At 55.4% G+C, this 23,103-nt stretch overlaps 1 protein-coding gene across 3 annotated transcripts in view; it reads right to left on the bottom strand.

Moving 5' to 3' along the window:
* Positions 1-414: 414 nt before the first annotated feature.
* The window catches only part of KIFC3 (kinesin family member C3), a 91,543-nt gene continuing 68,854 nt past the window's right edge, over positions 415-23,103 (bottom strand). For 2 of the 3 annotated variants that reach the window (XR_010344843.1, XR_010344844.1), the window contains 16 exons: positions 14,012-14,077; positions 13,335-13,478; positions 12,990-13,229; positions 12,336-12,509; positions 11,615-11,762; positions 11,402-11,532; positions 9,001-9,112; positions 7,570-7,751; positions 6,240-6,344; positions 4,255-4,385; positions 3,673-3,796; positions 3,304-3,433; positions 2,990-3,219; positions 2,518-2,652; positions 1,342-2,023; positions 415-1,125 (listed from right to left, as the gene is read on the bottom strand). Coding sequence is in view for 1 of the 3 variants with exons in the window: in XM_064383130.1 (XP_064239200.1) it covers positions 1,366-1,370; positions 1,915-2,023; positions 2,518-2,652; positions 2,990-3,219; positions 3,304-3,433; positions 3,673-3,796; positions 4,255-4,385; positions 6,240-6,344; positions 7,570-7,751; positions 9,001-9,112; positions 11,402-11,532; positions 11,615-11,762; positions 12,336-12,509; positions 12,990-13,229; positions 13,335-13,478; positions 14,012-14,077 (2,166 nt within the window). In the remaining 2 variants the exon portion in view is untranslated. The remainder of the gene's footprint in view (positions 1,126-1,341; positions 2,024-2,517; positions 2,653-2,989; positions 3,220-3,303; positions 3,434-3,672; positions 3,797-4,254; positions 4,386-6,239; positions 6,345-7,569; positions 7,752-9,000; positions 9,113-11,401; positions 11,533-11,614; positions 11,763-12,335; positions 12,510-12,989; positions 13,230-13,334; positions 13,479-14,011; positions 14,078-23,103) is intronic. The other variant, XM_064383130.1, reaches the window with a different exon arrangement.

A 23,103-nucleotide genomic window follows, 5' to 3' on the forward strand; every position in this document is an offset into this window, starting at 1 on the left:
GAGGGAAAAGGCCAGGGCAGTGGGTGGCACCCAGCAGTGACCCGGAAGCCCAGCATGGTTTAGGCAAGGCTTTGATGAGCCTTTAAGCTCTCTCCAGCCTTCATTTCCTTCCCATCAGGGACATGGAGGGATGCCCCCGGCGGGAACTCGGTCAGTTATCGTGGGCACGCTTTAGGCACTGCTTGAGGCGACTGTGACCACAAACAACAACAGAAAAAGTGACCCAGGGTGGGACAGCACGGGCTCCCCTGAGTCGTTAAGGATGTGTATCCCTAACTAACTAACTGACCTAGAGGACAGATCCTGAGGTGCTGTGGGGTGACAGCCAGCGGGCAAGTCCACAGGAACTGCCAGTGCCCCCATTCCCCTGATCAGACCAAGAGGTGCTCACAGACCAACTCTTTCAGACCACACTTGTGTAAAAAGGCTTTTAATAAGTAAAAATGGCTAAGCTTCCAAAAGTTCTTAAATAGGATTTCAGAGGGAAGAAAATTCAAGAGGCCAGTGAGCCAGGCAGGTGAGGGAGCAGCAGAATCCCCCACCCGCCAGCTGCCTCTGCTAGCCATAAATACGGCACGGCCCGGTGGCAGGAGACCGTGTGCTTCTGTCACACCCCAGCTGCGGGACCCCTCCTTGGAGGAGAGGGGCAGGCAGGGCTTCCCTTAGTGCCACCAACGTACCACAGTCTCCATGGTTCCTGGGCCTGCCGGAGGCTCCTCGCTCACCTGCTAAGGAGGGGGCTGGCCAGCCCTGCAAGCTGAGGAGCTGGGGCAGCCTGGGGGAGAACCCTTGTCAGCCCCTGGCCAGGCAAGAGGCTTGCCCTCCTTCACACTCCTGCCCTCCTCACGGGCCCAGCTTGCTGATGGCCCAGGCCTGCCAAGAAGAGCAGCCACCCCCGCCTTTCCACCCATGCAGTTTGTGCTCAGAGCCACAGCCGACACACACCATTTCTTTCTGAGCATGTTTCTCATCTCTGAGGGGAGACGGGGCAGAAGAGGAGCCTCCGTTCGCCTCCACCTCCAGGGTCCTGACGCTGCAGCAGGAACAGGCCAGTGAGGCCTCAGGCCCAGCTCCAGGCCCAATGGGGTGGGCACCTCCGTCACACAGGCAGCGGCCGCAACCTCCCTGCAGAGGCACCAGAATCATCAGCCTCTTGTCCACTTGCCCACTGGCAGCCCACAGCAGGTGCCGCTGAGAGCCGGAGGGAACCCAGCAGAAGCACACAGACAAGCGACAGCAGAGACTAGACCCAGCCCTGAGCAGCAGAATGTCCCAGCGCAGCCCTGCAACCCATGGCGGGCAGGCGGGCGGGCAGCCCTGAGCCACTGGCCCCACACTCACCTAGAGACTTTGCAGCCCCAGCCGTCAGGCTGAAATCAAAGCGACAGGTGTCTCACTGGTGGGCTTGCCTCAGGCCAGGACCTCACAGGACCCTGCTGCTGCTAACCCTTTGGACCCGAGGATGGGTCCAGCCCCTCCCATGACCTGGGCTAAGCAGGGGTTGGAGCCCTGGGTCTGGGTCCTGGGGCAGGCTCACTCCTCACCTGGGACACAGGCAAGGCCTGCCCTTTCCACCCCCAGGGCAGGGAGAGGACTTACTGCACAGGCTCGTAGCCCACCCCCAGGGAGCAGGGTCCTGGGGTAGAGGCAGCACCCCGAGCTGGGAGGCTGGGGTCTCCTTACACTGCCTCCTCCCCACAGACTTTCTGTTTCCCACCTGCAGAACGGACATAGCATGGTCCACCCTGACTCCTCCCTAGGGGGCACAGGAGGTTGTAAAACAGGTTCTGGAAAAGTCATAACAACTTTTTTAAAAGGAAAGGGGAAAAAAAAGCCCATCAGGTAAAGGCAGCCTGGTGACTATAATCCTGGGGGAGACTCCCCCTCCCACCCTGCCACTCCCTCCAGACTCACCCGAGGGCTGCAGCTTCCTCCGGATGGAGCCAGGGCGGCTACTGGTCCCGGAGCTAGGGGCTGAGTGGGCCCGTGCCGAGGGCTGTGGCATCTGACAAGCCGGCTCCCACTGTGGATAGGGAAGGGCAGGTGGATGGGGGCCATAGCTGCCCTGGCCCCCAACCCACTGTGCTTCTCTCTACTCCCCTGCCCTGCCTCCTAACCTCTGAACACTCAGCTTCCTCATCTGCAAAATGGGCATGATGCTCATGCCCCGGCCTCACGTTATGGCAAAAATTAAATGAGATAATACATGTAAAGAAGTCAACTAGTTATCACTTAGCACCTACTGTGTGCCACCCCCATGGCCAGCTGGTCACCCCACAGGAGCCTTGGAGGCCAAGAATAAATACCTGCACTGAAGAGGCTTCTGGCTGTGGGTTCCAGCTGTAGCTCCACCCACCTCCAGCAGCTTCCTGCCCCAACCCCTACCCACCCCCCCCACCCCCGCCCCCCACCTCACCCTGCTGCTTCAGGACGTTCCCGCCCAGCTCCCTGCTCCTGCCATGATCCAAAGTCTCTGACCCAGGGCTACCTAAACCAGGTCTCTGGCAGTCCCCGTACCTCTAGATGCTCCTGGCTTGACCAGGACCCAAGCTCTGCCCTGCGTAGCCCGGGCCCCAGCTCCACAGAGCGCACCCGCTCAGCAAACTTGAGGGAATAGAGTGTCTCACTGGTGTTCTTCTCCACTGGGGACACCTAGAGGACACAAGAGCTCACTGCCCACCTGGGCCAGCTGGAGGGGCAGCAGGGTCACCAGAGGGAGCTCACAGCTGGAGACGTCGGAAGGCCTCCTGGAGAGGACCAAGGGACGGGGTTGGAGGGCAGGCAAGGTGGCAGAGGTGGCGTGGTCACAGGTGGAAAGGAGGGACTGGGAGTTACACCAGGTGTGTGTGGCCAGGTCTGGGGCAGGGGGGCTGTTGCTGACTCCGGAGCTGCTGAGACAAGGGTCCCTCTGCACAGCCTGGGGTACCTGGGTCTTGCTGCCAGCCAACTGCACGCTAGGGACTGCCCCGCCCCAACCCAAGGCCCTCACCTGTACCACCATGAGGGTCTTGCTGTCACCACTAAGCGAATCCTGCAGCAGGTAAGTGAGCTTGGAGTTGCGGAAGGGCACGTGGCCCTGGCGGGAGCGCAGGGCAGCAATAACGTCCCCCAGAGCTGACAGTGACTTGTTGATGTGCTGCGCCTCCCGCAGACGGCTGCCCTCGGCCCCAGACTTTCCCACGCGCTCGGAGCCAGCCAAGTCCACCAGGTTCAGCTTCCCTGCAGGGAAGGCACCAAGCAGATCAGGCCTGCCCTGCCCCTGGGGGCGTGGGGCTCCTCAGGCCAGGCTGCCCGCCCCCTCACCCGTGGTGCGGAGGCCCGTGCTGCAGTCCACGCCTCGCACCGTCACGATGAGCAGCGCATGTGAGCGGGAGCTGTGCTCGTTCAGGTTGGTGAACTCCGTCGTGCGGTTGGTGTGGCCAAACTCAAACACCTGGGGGATGGGGAGCAGGAGGGCGAGGCACGGCGTTGAGAATGTGGTCCTCAGAGTCACCTGGCCCCGAGCACCCCAGAGGAGTGGCACCACCCCCCACAGTTTAGACAAGGAAATAGGCTCAGAGGCATGGGCACTTGCCCGAAGGTGCATGCTTAGGACACAGTAGAGCCTCCATTCAAACCCAGTTCTGTCCTCTAGAGCAGCGTGGCTGTGGCCAGGGGCCCCCCCCTCCACACCTTGTTGATGTCGTCCACGCTCTGCACCTGGAACTCGGTCAGCCCTGGCACATACAGCTGCCCACTGCCGTCTGGGCACAGCCGGATCTCCAGTTTTTCCTGAGGCTCTTTCCCCAGCAGGTCCCTGGAGGGGCAGGTGAGACAGTCACCCCCTCCTCCCATTTCTGGCTGCTGCTTGTACTGCACCCAGACCCCGAGTCAGAAGTGCTCCCCCAACCCACGAAGCCTTCTTCAGCCATCAGCTGAGCGAATCTCCTCCTCCAGCTCCTCCCCGGCACTCGGCTGAACAGGTGGAGACCTCACTGTTGCCAAGAAGGCCTGTGGATGGTGCTACTCCTGCCCCCACAATGCAATGAGCCCCTGCGGGCACGGCCCCCTGCTGCCCACTCCCACCCATGGCCACCTGCTGCAGCCCACAGGGAAGAGAGTCACAACTTGCAGCTAGGTCCCTTGACAGCCTCATCTGGTCCCTACACTCCCTTCAGGAAGACCCCACTTCCTATCTCCCGTTACTCCAGCACCACCACATCTGAGGACCCCAAAGCTGCCTGAGGCCTGCTCCCCTCACGCTGGGGCTCCCACCTGAGGACCTCGTTGTAGATCTCGGCGGCGCTGACGGTGATGGTGTACTCCCAGTCGGATGCCTTCTCCTGCACCTCGGAGAAGAGCAGCTGCAGGGCCCGCTGGTTGATACCTGGGTTCTCGGGGGTCCCCTGGGGGCAGAAGGAAAGGCCCCAGTGAGCCAGGCCTGTCCCCGAAGATGTTCGTGTGGCATCTGTCCCCCAGGCTCCTTGGCTACCCCTCACAGGCAAGCCTCCTTGCCCAAACCTCCCACCTACATGCCACTGTCCCCCAAAATGCCCTCTGCCAGCTGCAGACTACTGTGCCTCTATTTCCCCACCATTAAAATGGCATCACCCTGCCAGGACTGCCCTGAGACTTAGGGTACAGTACTGGGGTGAGGGGCCTGGCCAGACCACACAGGGCAGCTGAGGGACAGGCGCATACCTGGCCCTGTAGGGCCACCTAGAAGAGGCACTAGAAATGAATGACCCCACCACTGCCCAGAAAGGGGCTCAGTCTCAGGGAGGCTGTGACCTGGGTTCTGTGGGTGATGGAAAGGAGGCACAGGTGGAGCAGGACAGGGTCCTGGGGCAGGAGGGGTGGGCTGGCCTTTCTAGAAGGAAACCTGGAGTTCCCACCTGGGCCCTCAAGGCCCTGGGAGTCTGACCCTCACCCCTCCTCTGACAGCACCTCCCCGTGCTCTATTCCTGCCGCAGGGGCCTCCTGGCCAGGCCTCAGGTGCGGCTGGTGTGCTCTGGCCTCTTGGCCCTGGCCCTGCAGCTCCCTCTGCCCCGGGTGCTCCTGTTTGCCCCTCGGCCGACTCAGTCATCTCCCTCACGGAGGCTGCTCCCAAGATGCCCCCTCAGGGAGGCTGTTCCTTCGCCCAGCACCCCCAAACACCCTGTCCCTTCCCCCTTGTCAGTTCCACATCCCTGGCTTTATTTTTGTCCCTGGCCTGACAGGACACTCGCTGATTTGTGTGGACCCTGCTGTCTCCCCACAGCCAGCTTGGTCCTGTGGGGCCAGGGACTGTTTGGGTCACAGCCATGCCTGGAACAGTGCCTGATACGCTTCAGGACTCAGCAGATATGCTTGAGGACAGACGCTCTGATGTTCCCGGGGGGTCATGTCAACTCTAAGCAACTCCAAAACAGAACTGGGAACCCAGGGGGTGCTGCACACACCCCCTTCCTCCTCCCACCTGGCCTGGCCTACCCCAACTAATGAGTCTCACCAGTCCCAGAATCGAGGGAACAGCAGAGTCCAGATGGGAAACGGAGGGCCGCCATGGCAGGCCCCCACCCAGCAGGCAAACCCAGCCCTTACCCCTGTCTAGACGCCGGGCACCTGGTGTCCCCCCCACCTGGGGAATCCCACTGCACCCCTCAAGAGCCAGGGCTAGCTTTCCACTGCCCTCTACCCACAGTCAAGCACCTTCCTAGTCTTAACACCCTCCTCCCTGGCCGGCCACCTGTTTCACTACACCGGGGAGGGCGAAGGTGACCAGCAGGGAGAGGAAGGTGTGGCCTGGCCCCAGGGGCCACCGGCAAGAGCCGGGCTCCCCACAACAGCCTTCACATGCCAGTCTTGCCCTGGGATCTCCTTGAGGACTGAGACCCACCCCTCATCTCAGAGTCCCCAGGCCCGGCCCAAGGCAGCTGTAAAGCAGGAGGGTGCAGTGCACACTCGTGAAATGTAGCCCAGTGGTGAGAGGCAGGTACCGTGCCCTGGTCTCTGTCCCCAGGCCAAGATCCCTGTGATGAAAGTCCCCCCTTGCTTCTCTCCCAGTCCTGCTGGGTGCATCGCAGGTGCCCTTGGGCAAGGGGGCCCCCTCTTCAGGCCTGGTGCCTCGGGGCTAACATGGATAATGACAGTCTCTGCTTCTGGGTTGTGAGGACCAAATGAGGCAAAATACACATTGCACAAAACCCCAAGACCAATGAGGGAGCCTGCATTCCCTCCACACTTCACTGTGAACCCCATCCCGTCGGGCAGGCACCTACCTCCATTGTGTATGTCTTGCCGGCCCCTGTCTGGCCATATGCGAAGATGCAGACATTGAAACCATCGATGCAAGAGGTGATCAGGGCCTGCACCTCCTGGAACACCTGGGAGGGTAGTGGGAGGGAGGCTGGGGGACTTCCAGGGCCGGGGAGACCAGGGCCCCCCACCAGCTGCAAGTCCAGCCACCTCCCCAACAATGCTGCCCTTCAGCAATACCACAGCATGTGTTACTGCAGTCACTCAGCTCAATGATTCGTGACTCATGAGTCACACATTAGACATCAGTGGGCAACCGGGCTGCCCAAAGATTACAGGGAAGAAGACAGGCCAGCGCCTGCTGCCCTTCCCCCAGCTCCTCCTGCTCCCTCTCTCAAAGAGTGCTCAGCACAAGGAAGGCAGAGGTCAGCACATGCCTGGTGCCTCTCTGGCCTGGGCCAGCCTGCCAGCCACCAGAGAATCGGGGCAAAGGTAGAACCAGACATGAGCACAGGAGGGTACAGGCATGGCAGGTTGGCCTGGGCAGATAAGGGAAGAGTGGATGCTGAGAACACATGGTTCTTATACAGTCTGGGGGGTTAGGGGGATCCCTAGGAAGGCCCAGGGGACTGATACGGGAGGGTACTCCTGCATGGAGATGGGCAGGGTCATGAAGATGGATGGGGCCATGTGGGTGGGCAGTCACAGGCATGAGAGGGGGAGGGGCTGTGATGGTAGGAGGGGCTTGAAGGTGGGTGAGGCCATATGGTGGGAGGGTGGGAGAGGCACAAGGTAGGAGGGGTGGGAGGGGCCATGCAGATGAGAGGAGTCACAGCCATGAGGGTGGGATGGGTTGTGATGGTAGGAGGGGCCTTGAGAGTACATAGGGCCACACAATAGAAGAGGCCATGTGGATGGGAGGAACCACAGCCATAGTGGTGGGAGGGACTGTGGGTGGAGCCATGTGGTAGAAGGGGGTGTGGATATAGGAGGGGCCACATGGTAGGAGGAGCCACAGCCAAGAGAATGGGATGGCTTATGATAGTGGGAAGGGCCTTGAGGGTGGGTAGGGCCACACAGTGGAAGGGGCCATAGGGATAGGAGGAACCACAGCCATGGGAAGAGTTGGGCTGTATCTGGAGCTCTCCTTCCTAAGCAGGCTTCCAAGGCCTTCAGTCTTAACTTCCCACCCTCTTCTGTCCTCCAGAGGAAGGAGCCAGACCCTGGCTCCCCACTTCGTATTCCTGCACCCCCGACTCTTGCACTTCTTCCTGCCCAGCCCCTCTCCCTCCATGTGAGTCCATCTTTCCCTCCCTCCACTGCTTTCCCTTTCCCTCACGGGGCTACACTCACATCCTGCTGCGAGGCCTGTGGGGAGAAGACCTTGTCCAGCTCGAAGGACACAGGCTTGCCCTTGTGCTGCAGGTGGATAATGGAGTCATCGTCAGCATCGAAAGTCACAGCATTGGTGGCCTCAGGTCCTTCCCCGTCCTCTTTGGTGACTGGCCGGACACGAGCAATCACTCGGATGTTCCCTGGGTTGGTTGGGGATGGATGGAGAGATGGGCCCAGGCCATGTCAAGACCAGTCTCCACTCTGGTCCACTGGTCTGTCCCAGGCAGACTCGTTAGCCTAGGAGTCTCCCAACTTTTAAGTATAGTCCCCTAGGGGAAGGAGGCCCACAAAGCTGTTTTCAGTCACTCACACTATAGTATGAATTCACTTAGTACATTTTCTTCCTGAACAGACCAGGTGACAGGGGTAGCACTCTGCCTTGGGGATGGGGTGGAAAAGTCAGTTGTGGGGCTCAGGCACTGTGCCCAGTCAGGGTGAGACACCAGAACGGACACTCTCTTTTTCTCCGGGGACTTCAGTTTCTTCCTCTAGACAATGAGGGGCTTGGGCCCCAAAGAGCAAAGACCCTTGTCCTGAATGGCAGGACAGGGCTTGGGAATCAGATGGGCATAGAGGCCTAGGCAGCATGTGATGACTGGAAGAGTGTCTGAGGACCCAGATAGTGGGGCAGCCACAGGGGTACCTGGTGGCACGAGCTAGTCATGCCACCATCTACTTCCAGCCTTCGTTGGGATCCCTGTGCTCCTGGAATGAAGAGGAAATGCCCCCACCACCAGCATGGTCTACCTGCCCTCCCGCTTCACCTATCCATTCCAGCTCACAGTCCAGGTCTCAGCTCTAACTTTGCCTTCTCTGGGAAGCCCCTCAACATACGTGACTGTCACATACCCAGGAGCCTGTCTCAGCCCTGGAAGCGGGCAGGGTTAGGGTTCCTGACAATCATCATTGTCCATTCTCGCACTAAAGTGAGCATGGGGAAGCACTCTGTGGGGTTATGACTGTAGCCTTGACTGTAGCCTTGGGCTGGAATGGCCCCTGGCTCAGAGCAGGTGCGCTAGAGCTCCATGCAGTGAATGGTGGAGTCTCAAGCTTCACCAGGCCCCAGGTCAGAACAAGTAGCATTCCAGCCGCCCCTAACCCAGTGCTGCAGTACCACACCCCTTGGCCACCCAGGGCCTGGGGAGTCACCTGCTCGGGCATTGGGGCCGGGGCTTTTGAGCTGGACAGACCCAAGTTCAAATCCAAGGCAGAACATTTACTAGCCATGTGGCTTCAAGCAAGTTCCCTGCCTTCTCTGTGCCTCCATTTCCTTATCTACAGAGACAGGATCAGAATAGTGCCTAAGTGGCGGGGTGAGCTCCAAGCATGACTGCCAAGCCAGGTCGAGGACCCCAAGACCGGCACCCACCCCCAGCCCTCCCCAGTCACCTTTCAGCCGCACGAGCTCATTGTGGCATTTCTTGCGCAGCTGCAGCTCGCGGCGGTACTTGCGCAGCAGCTCCTGGTTGTTGCTGTTGACCTCCTCGATGGCCTGGCCTATCTGGTGGGGGGGTGGGGGTGCACACCGCCTTCAGGGGGCTGGCTCCAGCAGCCTTGCCAGCTCAACTGCCCACCTGCGAGGAGTGCTCACTGCCTCCCACCCCTGGCTGAGAACCTGACACCCACTGTCACATATCAGACGGTCCCAATCACCCCTCTGGGTAGGTACTACTTCCATCCCCATTTTACAGATAAAGAAACTGAGCCCCAGAGAGGCTAAGCTGACAGCTCGAGGCTGCTGTAGCGCTTGACTATGTGATTCAGCCAGACTCAAATTCCAGCTCTGCCCCTGAGTAGCTGGGGACCTGAGACCACTGGCTCAATGTCTTCAAGCCTCAGTTTTCTCATGGGGAAGACAGGGATAATACCATCTAACTCATAAATCTGTAAAGATCTCCCAGTTACATTTCACAGGGAAAAAAGATGCAAAATCACACATACGGTATCACACTGTATGCAAATCACACATCCCCTTTCTGGGGTAGAAGGGAAGTCATCCTTGCTAACTGTGGAGGACTGCTTCCATGACCACCCCCATCCCGGGATATCAGAATCCGCAGATGCTCAAGCACCTGATATAAAATGATATCGTGTTTGCCTGTAACCTACACACATCCTCCCGTATACTTTTTTGTTTTTTTTTGAGACAGAGTCTTGCTCTGTTGCCCAGGCTGGAGTGTAATCACAGGTCCATGGACATGGTGGAAACTCATTGTGAGTGGTGTGATCTTGGCTCACTGCAGCTTCAACCTCCCAGGCTCAAGCAATCCTCCTACCTCAGCCTCCTGAGTGGCTGGGACTATAGGTGCAAGCCACCGCACTCAGCTAGTTTTTAAATATTTTTTGTAGAGATGGGGGGTCTCACTATGTTGCCCAGGCTGGTCTTGAACTCCTGGGCTTAAGTGCTCCTCCTGCCTCAGCCTCCCAAAGTGTTGAGATTACAGGCGTGAGCCACTGTACCCAGCCCCTCCCGTGTACTTTAAATCATCTTCGGGTTACTTACAATACCTAATACAATGAATATGCTGTGTAGGGGCTAGGTGTTGTGGAGTTCAAGACTAGCCTGGGCAACATAATGAACCATGTCTCTAATAAATATTTTTTTAAAAATATGTATGTAGCCAGGCGCAGTGGCTCACACCTGTAATCCCAGCACTTTTGGAGTCCGAGGCGGGCAGATCATGAAGTCAAGAGATCGAGACCATCCTGGCCAACATGGTGAAACCCCATCTCTACTAAAAGTACAAAAAATTAGCTGGGCATGGTGGTGTGCGCCTGTAGTCCCAGCTACTCGGGAGGCTGAGGCAGGAGAATCACTTGAACCCACGAGGCGGAGGTTGCAGTGAGCCAGGATCGTGCCACTGCACTCCAGCCTGGTGATAGAGTGAGACTCTGTTAAAAAAAAAAAAAATATGTATGTAACATGTTTTTTGTTTGTTTTTGAGATAAGAGTCTTGCTCTGTCACCCAGGCTAGAGTGCAGTGTCACAATCTTGGCTCACTGCAACCTCCGCCTCCTGGGTTCAAGTGATTCTCCTGCCTCAGCCTCCCGAGTTGCTGGGATTACAGGCACCTGCCACCATGCCCGGCTAATTTTTATATTTTCAGTACAGACAGAGTTTCGCCATGTTGGCCAGGCTGGTCTCAAACTCCTGACCTCGTGATCTGTTCGCCTCAGCCTCTCAAAGTGCTGGGATTACAGGTGTGAGCCACCTTGCCTCGCCTGCATGTTTGAAATATGAAGTTAACTGTAACATGTTTGGTTAAAAGAATCATAGTAAAGGCCGGGCGCAGTGGCTTACGCCTGTAATCCCAGCACTTTGGGAGGCCGAGGCGGGTGGATTACGAGGTCAGGAGTTTGAGATCAGCCTAGCCAATGTGGTGAAACCCCATCTCTACTAAAAATACAAAAAAATTAGCTGGGCGTGGTGATGTGTGCCTATAGTCCCAGCTGCTTGGGAGACTGAGGCAGGAGAATCGCTTGAACCCGAGAGGCGGAGGTTGCAGTGAGCCGAGATCATGCCTCTGCACTCCAGCCTGGGTGACAGAGCAAGACTTTGTCTCAAAAAAAATAAAAAAGAATCATAGTAAGACAAATATCCAAATACCTGCCCTGAGCAGTCTAGTTTCAAAGAGGGCCTCTAAGGGTAGCAGTAAATGTCATGGTGGGTGAGGCGAGGCTGCTGTCTGAGGGGCTTTGTCTGAGCTTTGGAGGGAATTCCTGGGTGGATGTCGTGCCTCTCCCAGTGCACCCCTCAGCCTGCACCCTCCCACCTGCTGCCCTCACTCACCTCGGCCTTGACGCTCCTGAGTGCCTCCTGCAGCAGCAGCGGGAAGCCACGCACCTGCCGCTTGAGCCCGTTGTAGTCGTTGGTGAGGGTCCGCAGAGCCGGCTGCAGCGTCAGCAGGTTGGTCCGAACACCTGTGGGGACACTCGGGGTGTGAGGCTGGAGGGGATGAGGGGCTGCGGCGTGGGACAGACAGGGCCCAGCTGGCTAGCTCACCTGCCAGATTCTCGTGCACAGCCTTCATCTCCACCTGGGCTCTGGTGAAGGCCTCCTCAATGGCCCGGTTCTTGTCCTCCTCCAGGGACTGCATCTCCTCCAGCATCTGCCCATGCGCCCGCTCCAGCTCCGACTCGTACATGGCAATCTGGCAGCCACACCAGGAAAAGGATCAGTAACTCAGGGTGCGGGAGGGAGAGGGGCAGGGGCCATACCGAGAAAGAAGCCCCACTGCTCACTTCCCATGCATGTGAACACGCGTGTGCACACACACAGAGCAGAGGGGTGGGCTGGCCTTCTCTCCCTCCCTCCATAGGGCTGTGAGCTCTGTGCACTCGCCCCGGCACCAACCCAGTGCTGACCACACATCAGGTGCCCAAGCCACGTGCCCTCAGGAAGGTAGGAGAGGACCTCTGTGATGACAGCAACAGGTGCCACTGTCGAGCTTACTGAGCACAGCCTGTGTGCTGAGCCCTTGGCAAAAACCTTCTTGGGATCACGTTCCTGAGTCCCCACTGTACAGTGGGTTCTGGGACCAGATAGTGTTGTAAGAGATGAAGAAATGGTCTCTGGACAAAACTCGCCCCGGGTCCCATGGCCATCAGGGAGAGGAGGGACTGGACCCCATGTCTGTGGGTTGCCGAATGTTTAACCGATGCATTGGCTCAGGGCCTGCCTCTGGCTTCCTGGCTGGGTGTGAGCCCCCACACGGCCTGCGTACCTGTGCCCGGAGTCTCGCAGTCAGCTGGTGTGAGCTCTGCAGCTGCTGCTCCATCTCCTTCAGCACCTGCCTCTGCATGGCCACCTGCTCCTGCAGGTGCTGGTTCCGGGCCTGGGACTCGCTGAGGGCCTGCTTGGTCTTGGGCGACTCCACCTCCACTGTCTTGATGACATACTGCGGGGCAAGGGAGGAATGGCACATGGAGCTCAGCGGGTACTGGACTCACCCCAGACCCTGAGACACAGCCGGCCAGGGGCAGGAACCCTCAGGAACACCCCGCTCAGAAATGCGGGAAAACCTAGAGGAGCCTTGAGGTCCTGGCTTTCCAGAAAGCTGTGGGGTCTCCTGGAACCTTCTCATCTTAACAAGAGGCTACTGTGAGCCTGGCTGGGGCCCCATCCTGAGACAAACAAGAAAGACAAAGGTGAGGGCAGAATCCAGGGGCTGTGCTGCATCTGTGCCTGGCACCTCGGCTGCTGGATGCCTACTCAGTGCCTGGCCCTGGATAGCAGGAATGTGGGGCAGGACCAAGCACAGAACAGGAATGATTCCTCCACCCGCTCGCACCTACCTATTCACCAGGACAAGCCCCTCTTATGGGCTGGCCACCAGGGGCCTTGGGTGGAGGCACAGATCAGGTGGGCCAGGGCTCACCTTGACAGGTGGGGACTGGGCCCGCAGGCTGGCGATGGTCTCGTGGCTGTCACGCAGGCGCCGGCTGAGCCGCTCCTCCTCCTGCGCCTTCTCAGCCAGGCAGTCCTTGAGCCGCAGCTCCACCTCGGCCAGCCGGTCGGTCTTCTGCTGCACCTCCAGGTTCAGCTCTGACAGCATGCCTTTGCTTTCCGCCATCTCCAGCTGCAGCTGGGACAGTTTGTCACGGAGCTGGGCGCTCTCCTGCAGCCATTGGGAGGCACTGGATGAGTGCAAGGGACAGGCTCACGGTGAGGAGCCGGGGTGGCCCTCCAGGACCAGCATGGGGGCCTCGGCCATTCTGCTCACCTGGCTGTGCTCACAGCCCGGGCAGGGGCCCGGTGGCTTTGCACGAAGCTCCTGCAGCTCGGCCTCGCAGCGCCGCATCTCCTGCCTCAGTCGCTCATTCTCCACCATCAGCAGGTCCCGGTGCTTCTCCAAGTCGGTGCTCCCCTGCAGAGAGCCAGGGCCGAGGGGGCACATGTGGCAAGGGCAGAGGGTGGGGAAAGGAAGAGGGGCCGGTGGAGATGGCATAAAGGCAGGAGAGAGAGGAGAGGTGTGGAGAAAGGCACAGAGAAGGAGAAAAAGAAAACGACAAGGGACGGAGAGGAGGGAATGAGCTCAAGAGAGAAACCAAGGAAAAGACAGTGGAGGGCCGAGTCCAGAGGGTGGCAACCCAGGGCCTGCTCTCCCTGCTGCCCCCATCCTATTCTAAGTGTGAAAGTCACAAGCAGAGGCATATTTATACCAGGGTTCACACTCCTGCTTAACGTCAGCAACGGAGAAGGAACCTCCCACCCCTTGGAGCCTCGAGGCCTCTGAGGGCCCTAGGAGGTGGGGATAAGCGCTCTTGGTGTGTTCCTGAGACACGGTGAGATATGTGGGCTCAGGAGAGAGAGGGTCGCGTCCCCCGCCCCTGGCAGGGCCCATCTGCACAGGGCCGGGCCAGCCCCCTGAACTGCCCCAGGACAGCCTTGTGGCCTCACCAGCTCGGATCGCAGTCGGCTCACTTCCTGGGCCTGGCTAATGAGCTTCTCCTTCAGGTGTTCCACCTGTGGGCACAAAGTCGGGAGTGAGGTGAGCCTCGGTCCTCAGCTGCAGCTCACACCCAGGCCTCCTGCCCAGCAGCAGGGATGATTGATGTGGCTGTGGCTTCTTCTAGGGCTGTGGCCTTAGGTTCCGCTGTGTTCAAGCATCCTGTCACACCTGGGACCTCAGGTGACAGAAACCTGGGCTGGTGCTGACAGCCTCCAGTGCCCTCTCCCTCCACAGAACAGAGCCAGCCCCGGTTCTTCAGGAAAGCCCAGAGAGCAAGTGCAACCAAAGTCGCCCCAACGCCACCCGGGCCCACCCTCGGGACCCCTCCCAACGCAAGCCCCCCCCGAAGCCTGTACCTGCCTGTGTATATGTAACTTTATGTTCTCTCTCCTTGAAGGGGCCCCAGATTGTACATACTCCAGGCCCTCCAAGCCCTGGACCCACCCTGGCCTAGCCCCCAGAATTTTCCACTTGGGGTGGTCTCTGGCAAGTAGGCCCGTGGAGATGGGTCTGCCAGTGCCCAGGGCACACTTGGAACCTGTGTCTACCCTGCTCCCACTGCCTTGCAGGAGAGCTGTGGCGGCCACAGCTGTTAAAGGGAGAAGGGGGTATGCGCCCCATGAGGAAGCCATGGCTACCTGGCTTATCTGGACCCCAGAGGAGGGGACACCATCATGGTGCCAGTCCCATGAGGGCAGATCCCAGGGGGCAGCCCTTTCCTGGAGCTGTCCTCCAGCTGGCCATCCCCTCCCAAGGCACCCAACCCTGGTCTCACATCAGCCCACCCCCAGCAACCTCTCCTCGGGAAACAATCCGCAGACACCGACTTTGGCTCCAGCTTCCATCAGGGCCTGTTTAGGACTTTTCTTGCAGAACGTCTCGTGGTGAGCACCCCTCAGCTCGGGAAAGGTGTGCTTAGAGCCAGATTACTATGTGGTGGTTTAGGAGGTTAACGCGTCTGGGTTCTCATTACTAAAAACAGGCAACAACATCCACTGACTACGGGGGACAGCCAGGTAAGGCAGGTAAGGGGCTGTGCAAGGCTGGGCCCCCAAGAATCCCCTAAGAAGGCAGCCACCATGTGCTCCCCTCGGACCACGGGAGGTGGGAACGCACACCCAGCATCGCCAAACTTCTCATCTTTCAAGAGATGCCAAGGCCGGCCTGGGCAACATAGCAAGACCCCATCTCTACAAAAAGTTTCAAAACAGCCAAGTGTGCCGGTGCCCGCCTATAATCCCAGGTGTAATCCGGAGGCTTAGGTGGGAGGATCACCTGAGCCCAGGAATACGAAGCTGCAGTAAGCTATGACAGCGCCACTGCACTCCAGGGTGACAGAGCGAGACTGTCACTTACACACACAACAAAAGAGGCTTAGGGTCTGCTCCCTTAGCACAGCCAGCAGCATGCATCAGCCATAGGGAAGACAGGCCAGACATTTGGATTTTGCGGGTGTGTGTGTCTAAAATCTCCCTACTTTACATGGTTGAGATGTCATCAAACAACTCTGTGTCATCAAACAAGGTAGCGTTCGGCCTCGGAGGTCCGTGTCTCCCGGGGCTAGGGAGAGTGGCTGACCCACTGCATCCAGGCCAGCTCTGAGGTCAGGGAGGAAGTGAGCCAAGGCATCCACCCCATCTCTGAGGAAAAGTCCAGGGAGCTGGCACTGCCTGCTCGCGGTGAGGCAAGGGGATTCCAAGACGCAACACCCAACTGAAAGACTGAGGGCCCAGCCAGGCCTCCTGGGGCACAAGCAGGTGACTCAAGGGCCAGGCCCCAGGAGGTCAGCTCTGCCACCACCCGCACAAGCACATTCCTTCCTAGCAACACGCTGGGCCACAGGTCAGGCAGAGAGGCAGAGCTCATGCCACTTCCCTGCCCGCTCAGTGCCCGATGAGAGGACGGCTCAAGTCCTTCGGCCCCAGGTGCCAGCAGGGACAGTTTGCATGAGGCAGCCTTTCTGCTTTAGTCCTAAAATTGAGAATACCCTGAATACCCGGCATTAGAGGAGTGGGCAGGTGAATTACAATGTGAATATACGTTACATAAACTATTAGGTCCTCATTACATTCATGTTTATCAGGAGTTTTAAGGGCTCATCAACATATTAAGTCAAAGAAAAATCTGAAAAACGAGTGTACAGTACTAAAAGTGGGGGTCTCTGGACTGTGGAATTATAGTTGACAAAATCTTCATGCTTTTCAGTAATTTTTTTTTGAGACAGGGTCTCACTCTGTCACCCAGGCTGGAATGCAGTGGCACGTCTAGGCTCCCTGCAGCCTAGACCTCCTGGACTCAAGCCGTCCTCCCACCTCAGCCTCCCAAGTGGCTGGGACTACAGGCACATGCTACCATGCCCAGATAATTTTTTTTTTAATGTATAAACAGGGTCTTGCCATATTACCCAAGGTGGCCTTGAATTCCTGGCCTCAAGCAATCTTCCCCACCTCAGCCTCCCAAAGTGCGGGGATTACAGGTGCGAGCCACTGTGCCCAGTCAGTAACTGTTATGTCTCAAAGAGTATGTATTCCTACTCTCCCCACCCTGACATAAGTGAATTGACTTCCTTTTCAAAAGGTTGGCATCTCCTCCCACCCTGCTCCCCTCCCCACATAGGCTGCTGCCTCAGCACGGGGCTGGGCGTGCTGACCTTGATCTTCTCCACTGCCGCCACTGCCAGGCACTCAGACCCCGATGCAGGGAGAGTGGGGTGCGGCAGTGTTTGCTGGGGGTGGGAGGAGGGTTACTGACAGGCCACCTGCCTGCAGCCCAGGGTCCTGTTCTGTTCTTGCATCACAATGGGAAGCTGGGGGCTCCTGAGCTCTGTCTGGAATCTCAGAGGGGCACCCAGAAGGAGGTGACTGCAACGGGGGCAGGCTCGGGAGCATGGGGGATGATGAGGGAGTTGAGGGAGGGCCTGTAAAAAGCCCCTTTGTTCAGAGATGTCTGACAGTAGGTCATCTCGGGCTTGTCGTGGGCAGCAGAGAAGGGGAACGTGGCTGAGATGGTGGACTGGCACCACAAGCACCCTGGCCCCTTAAGGCACCAGTCGCCTGCTCTGTGGCAGGTGACTGGCCAGCTCTATTGGGGGCTGGGGGTCGAGTCTGTGGGGAGATGCCCGCTTTCTCCTGCATTTGAAGGCAGGCAATCTCTCACAGTTGGGGAAACCGGGCAAAAAGTCAGAGAGAAACGGAGTCACCTGAGGAAAAGAGATGGGCGACGGCCTGGTAGAAGTGAGAGCCAAGAGTGGGCAGGGCCGGAGGGCAGAGCCTTCCTCGGGGGAGACCAAGGGCCCTTCACACACTCACCTCGGCTCCCAGCCAGCGAAGGCTGTCCGTGTCTCTACGCCCAACCGGAGAGGGTCCCGAGTGCCAGCCTGGGGCCAGCACACAGTAGGGGTCTGATACATATTTGAAGTAGCCCCAAAGGGGCAGCAGCCACATGCCTGAGCCCGAGATAGGACAGAGGAGAAAGCAGGCTCCCCACCAGGCCGCTGAGATGGTCCCAGGGCAGTGTGGACGTCAATCTAGGGCTGAGGATGGACCAGGCTGGGACTTTGGGACACCTTTCCCAGACCCAAGCTCCTCATCAGCCAGAGCAACTGAGTCACGGGCCTGGTGCAGGGGTCCTGAAGGGGCCTCCACCCTGCCTGCTCAAGGGGAAAAGGGAGCTGGGCCTGTCTGCTGACTTGACGACACCTGCATTTACACATCGCAGGCTCAGCTGAGGGTGGGGCCGGCCAGCCCAGGTCTGTGTTTTCTCAGCTGTCTGCTCCCAAGGCGGCCTCTCACCATCGCAGAAAGAAAACTGCTGGTTACCTCCTTACCTCCCACCAAGCCCAGTCAACGATCATCAGCTGTCGGCTGAGGAAAAGAGGGCTCTCCCAGGCCGAAGTTGTTGAGCTTGGAAGGCCAGAGGGCCTGGGATCCAGATGACCTCAAGGGAACTCAGTGCAGAGGCCAGCAGGCAGACGCCCTGTGGAACCCGCAGAAGGCCTGATCCTGGCTCTGTGACCACCCGCCAGGCCTGTCTGTCCCCTGCCCATGCCACCCTGCCTCTGTTGCCAAGTCTTCACCTCTGGGTCCTTCTGCCACTGACGGGCAGTAACAGCAGCTGACAATTCAAATTCTCAAGCCAGGCTGCCCAGGTTCTAATCTAGACATTCCCTTACCTGCTGGGTAACCTTGGACACGCCTCTTACGTTCTCTCTGTCTGTTGGTTTCCTTATTCATATAATAACGCTACCTCATCAAGGCTGTCTCAAGGATTAAATGAGATGATATATGTGAATGAAAGGTCTGTGAAGGCAGGGATTTCTGTCTGTTGTGTTCAGCACTGTACTCCCAGTGCCTGGAACAGTGCCTGGTACGCAGTAGGTGTTCAGTATGTACATGTAGGAAGAATGCTGAATGCACGAGGGGCTAGCCAGCGCAGGGCTTGTGGAGGAGGTTGGCAAGCAGAGGCAGAAGGGGCAGTGGGGCTGGCGTGTGCTACAGAATGCTCACCTCCACTGAAGGCAGAAGCTGCCACTCAACGTCAAGCAGCAGGTGCCATGTGGGAATGTCAGCCCAGAGGTGCTGCCACATCTTTTGATATTTTATGACAAAAAGGAAGTCCAGAGTTTTATGTGAATTTAATTAAGATTTAAATGTTGGAATTAATTTGATTTTAAAAGCAACGCAATTAGAACTAACAAATTCAAAGTTGAAGGATATAAAATCAACACACAAAAAAATCAGTTGGATTTCTACAACTAACAATAAACAATCCAAAAAGGAAATTAAGAAAATAATTACATTTACAATAGCAGCAAAAAGAATAAGGTACTGGGGAATAAACTTAACAAAGGTTAAATATTGTATGCTAAAAACTACAAAATACTGCTGAAAGAAACGAAAGATGACACCAGTAAATGGAAAGACAGTCCATGTTCATGGATTAGCAGACTTAACATTAAGGTGTCAACACTACCCAAAGTGATCTACAGATTCAATGCAATGCCTAACAAAATCCCAAAGGCATTTCCAGGAGAAATGGAAAGATCCATGTCAAGGGACACCATATAGCCAAAACAGTCTTGAAGGACTGAAGGTCTTAACACTTCCTGATTTCAAAAGTCACTGAAAAGCTACAGCAATCGGCTGGGTGTGGTGGCTCATACCTGCAATCCCAGCACTTTGGGAAGCCAAGGCAGGCAGATCACCTAACGTCAGGAATTCGAGACCAGCCTGACCAATATGGTAAAAACCAGTCTCTACTAAAAATACAAACATTAACCAGGTCTGGTGGCAGGTGCCTGTAATCCCAGCTACTCAGGAGGCTGAGGCAGGAGAATCGCTTGAACCCGAGAGGCGGAGGTTACAGTGAGCTGAGATTGCGCCACTGCACTCCAGCCTGGGTGGCAGAGCGAGACTCCATCTCGAAAAAAGAAAAAAAAAAAAAGCTACAGCAATCAAAGCGTGGTATTGTATTAAAACAGACATAAAGACCAATGGAATGGAATACAATGGAATACAGAGTCCAGAAATAAACCCTCACATACATGGCCAAATGATTTTTGACAAGGTTGCCAGGACCATTTAATGTGGCAAAGGATAATCTTTTCAAGAAATGTTGCTGAGAAAACTAGATATCCACAGGCAGAATGGAGTTGGATCCTTATCTTATGCCATATACAAAAATTAACTCAAAATAGATCAAAGAGGGCTAGGCGTGGTGTAATCCCAACACTTTGGGAGGCCAACGTAGGAGGGTTGCTTGAGCCCAGGAGTTCAAGACCCCAAGGCAACATAGGGAGACCCTGTCTCTACCACAATTAAACAAAATTAGCTGGGCATGGTGGCACACGCCTGTGGTCCCAGCTACTAGGGAGGCTGAGTTTGGAGGATCACTTGAGCCACAGTGAGCCTGGATCATATCACCACACTGCAGCCTGGGCAACAGAGCAAGATCCTGTGTCAAAACAAAAAACCCCAGAGACCTAAATGTGACAGCTGAAACTATGAAACTCGAAAGAAAATATAGGAGAAAATATCACAACATTAAATTTGGCAATGGCTTCCTGGATATAACACCAAAAGAAGAGGCAATAAAAGAAAAAGATAAGTCGGACTTCATCAAAATTAAAAACTTTGTATAACAAAGGACATGATAGACAGAGTAAAAAGGCAACACGTGGAAAATACTCGAAAGTTTTTCACTGCTAAGGAGTTATTATCCTGGATATACAAAGAACTACAACTCAACAACAAAATATCCAATTAAAGAATGAGCAAAGAACTTGAATAGAAATTTATCCAGAGAAGACACACAAAAAGCCAAAACACATGTGAAAAGATATATATCACTAGTCATTAGGGAAATGCAAATCAGAACCACAATGAGATACACTAGTCATTAGAGAAGTGCAAATCAAAACCACAATGTGAAAATAAAAATAAGCAGGAGCGAGTCCCAGCTACTCCAGGAGGCTGAGGCATGAAGATTGCCTGAGGCCAGGAGTTCAGAGGCTGCAGTGAGATACAACCATGAATAGCCACTACACTCTAGCCTGGGCAACGTAGTGAGACTTCGTCTCTACAAATAAAGAGAACAAAAAACAAGTGCCGATGAGGATATGGAGAAATTAAACCCTCGTGCACTGTTGGTAGGAGTGTAAAATGCTGCGGCCACTATGGAAAACAGTATGATGGTTCCTGAAAAAATTAAAAATAGAACTATCATATGATCCAGCAATTCCATTTCTGGGTATACACCCAAAAGAGTTTAAAGGAGGGACTCAAAGAGATATTTGTACACTCAAGTTTATAGCAGCATTATTCACAGTAGCCAAAAGGTGGAAGCAACCCATGGATGGATGAATGGAAAAACAAAACAAAATGGAGCATAGCCATACAATAAAATATTATTCAGCCTTAAAAGAAAATTCTTCTCCAGGCTTAACTTGCTGAACAAAAAAAAAAAGAAAGAAAGAAAAGAAAAGAAAATTCTGACCCATGCTACATGGATGAACTTTGAGGACATTATACTAAGGGAAATAACCCAGTCACAGAAGGACAAATATTGTATGATTCACTTACATGAGGTCCTAGAGTAGTCAAACCCATGAAGACATGAAGAATGAAGAGTTACTGTTCAATGGCGCCCAAGTTTCAGTAGGGGAAGATGAAAAGAGTTCTGGAGATGGATGGTGTATTAGTCAGTTTTCACACAGCTATAAAGAAATACCTGAGACTGGGTAATTTACAAAGAAAAGAGGTTTCATCCGGCATGGTGGCTCACACCTGTAATACCAGCACTTTGGGTGGCTGAAGCAGGTGGATCACTTGAGATCAGGCGTTCGAGACCAGCCTGGCCAACATGGTGAAACCCCCTCTCTACTAAAAACACAAAAGCCGGGCATGGTGGCATACACCTGTAGTCCCAGCTACTTGGAGGCTAAGGCAGGAGAATCACTTGAACCCAGGAGGAGGAGGTCGCCGTGAGTTGAGATCATGCCACTGCACTCCAGCCTGGGAGACAGAGACTACGTCTCAAAAAATAAAAATTAAGGCCAGGCGCAGTGGCTCATGACTGTAATCCCAGCACTTTGGGAGGCCGAGGCGGGTGGATCACAAGGTCAAGAGATCGAGACCATCCTGGTCAACATGGTGAAACCCCGTCTCTACTAAAAATACAAAACATCAGCTGGGCATGGTGGCACGTGCCTGTAATCCCAGCTACTCAGGAGGCTGAGGCAGGAGAATTGCCTGAACCCAGGAGGCGGAGGTTGCAGTGAGCCGAGATTGTGCCATTGCACTCCAGCCTGGGTAACAAGAGCAAAACTCCATCTCAAAAAAATAAAATAAAGTAAAATAAAAATAAAAATAAAAATAAAATAAACAAACAAATAAAAGAAAAGAGGTTTAATTGACTCACAGTTCCACATGGCTAGGGAGGCCTCAGGAAACTTACAATCCTAGCAGAAAGAGACACAAAGCATGTCTTCATGGCATCAGGAGAGGGAGAGCAAGCTTATGAAGGGCAACCTTGCTGGGTAACCTTGGACACGCCTCTTACGTTCTCTGTCCGTTGGTTTCCTTATCTGTGTAATGAGGCTACCTCATCAAGGCTGCCTCGAGGATTAAATGAGATGATATATGCAAATGAAAGGTCTGTGAAGTCAGGGGTTTTTGTCTGTTGTGTTCGGCACTGTACTCCCCAGTGCCTGGAGCAGTGCGCAGTACACAGTAGGTGTTCAGTATGTACATGTAGGAAGAATGCTGAATGCATTCTTGCCACTTTTACACCATCAGACCTCATGAGAACTCACTATGACAAGAACTGCATGGAGCTCATTCACCTCTCATCAAGTACCTCCCTGGACATGTGGGGATTACAATTAGAGATGAGATTTGGGTGGCGACAGAGCGCCAAAGCATATCAGATGGAGATGGTGGCTGCACAACAATGAGAATGCATTGCTCTTAAAAATGCTTCAGATCAGCCGGGGGCGGTGGCTCACACCTGTAATCCCAGCACTTTGGGAGACTGAGGCAGGTGGATCACCTGAGGTAGGAGTTCAAGACCAGCCTGGCCAACATGGTGAAACCCCATCTCCACTAAAAACACAAAAATTAGCCAGGTGTGGTGGTGCACGCCTGTAGTCTCAGCTACTCAGGAGGCTGAGATGGGAGAATTCCATGAACCCAGGAGGCAGAGGTTGCAGTGAGCTGAGATTGTGCCACTGCACTCCAGCCTGGGCAACAGAGCAAGACTCGGTCATAAAAAAAAAAATGCTTAAGATGGTAAATTTTATGTTACATCTATTTAAACAAATTTTTTTTTTTTGTTAAAAAAAAGAAGGTGGCCAAACAAGACACATTTGAGGGTAAGATCTAGTTTTTCAGCCTGTGGCCCCTGAAAACAACTTTTTAAGGTTCACTCTTGAGGTGCAGGGGGCAGGTAAGGAGTGTGGTGAGTCAGGCACAGTGGCTCATGCCTGTAATCCCAGCACTTTAGGAGGCTGAGGCAGGCAGATCTCTTGAGCCCAGGAATTCAA

Source organism: Aotus nancymaae, unplaced genomic scaffold, assembly GCF_030222135.1.
Source record: "Aotus nancymaae isolate 86718 unplaced genomic scaffold, 86718_ANA_hifiasm-v0.15.2.pri h1tg000030l, whole genome shotgun sequence".
NCBI lineage: Eukaryota > Metazoa > Chordata > Mammalia > Primates > Aotidae > Aotus > Aotus nancymaae.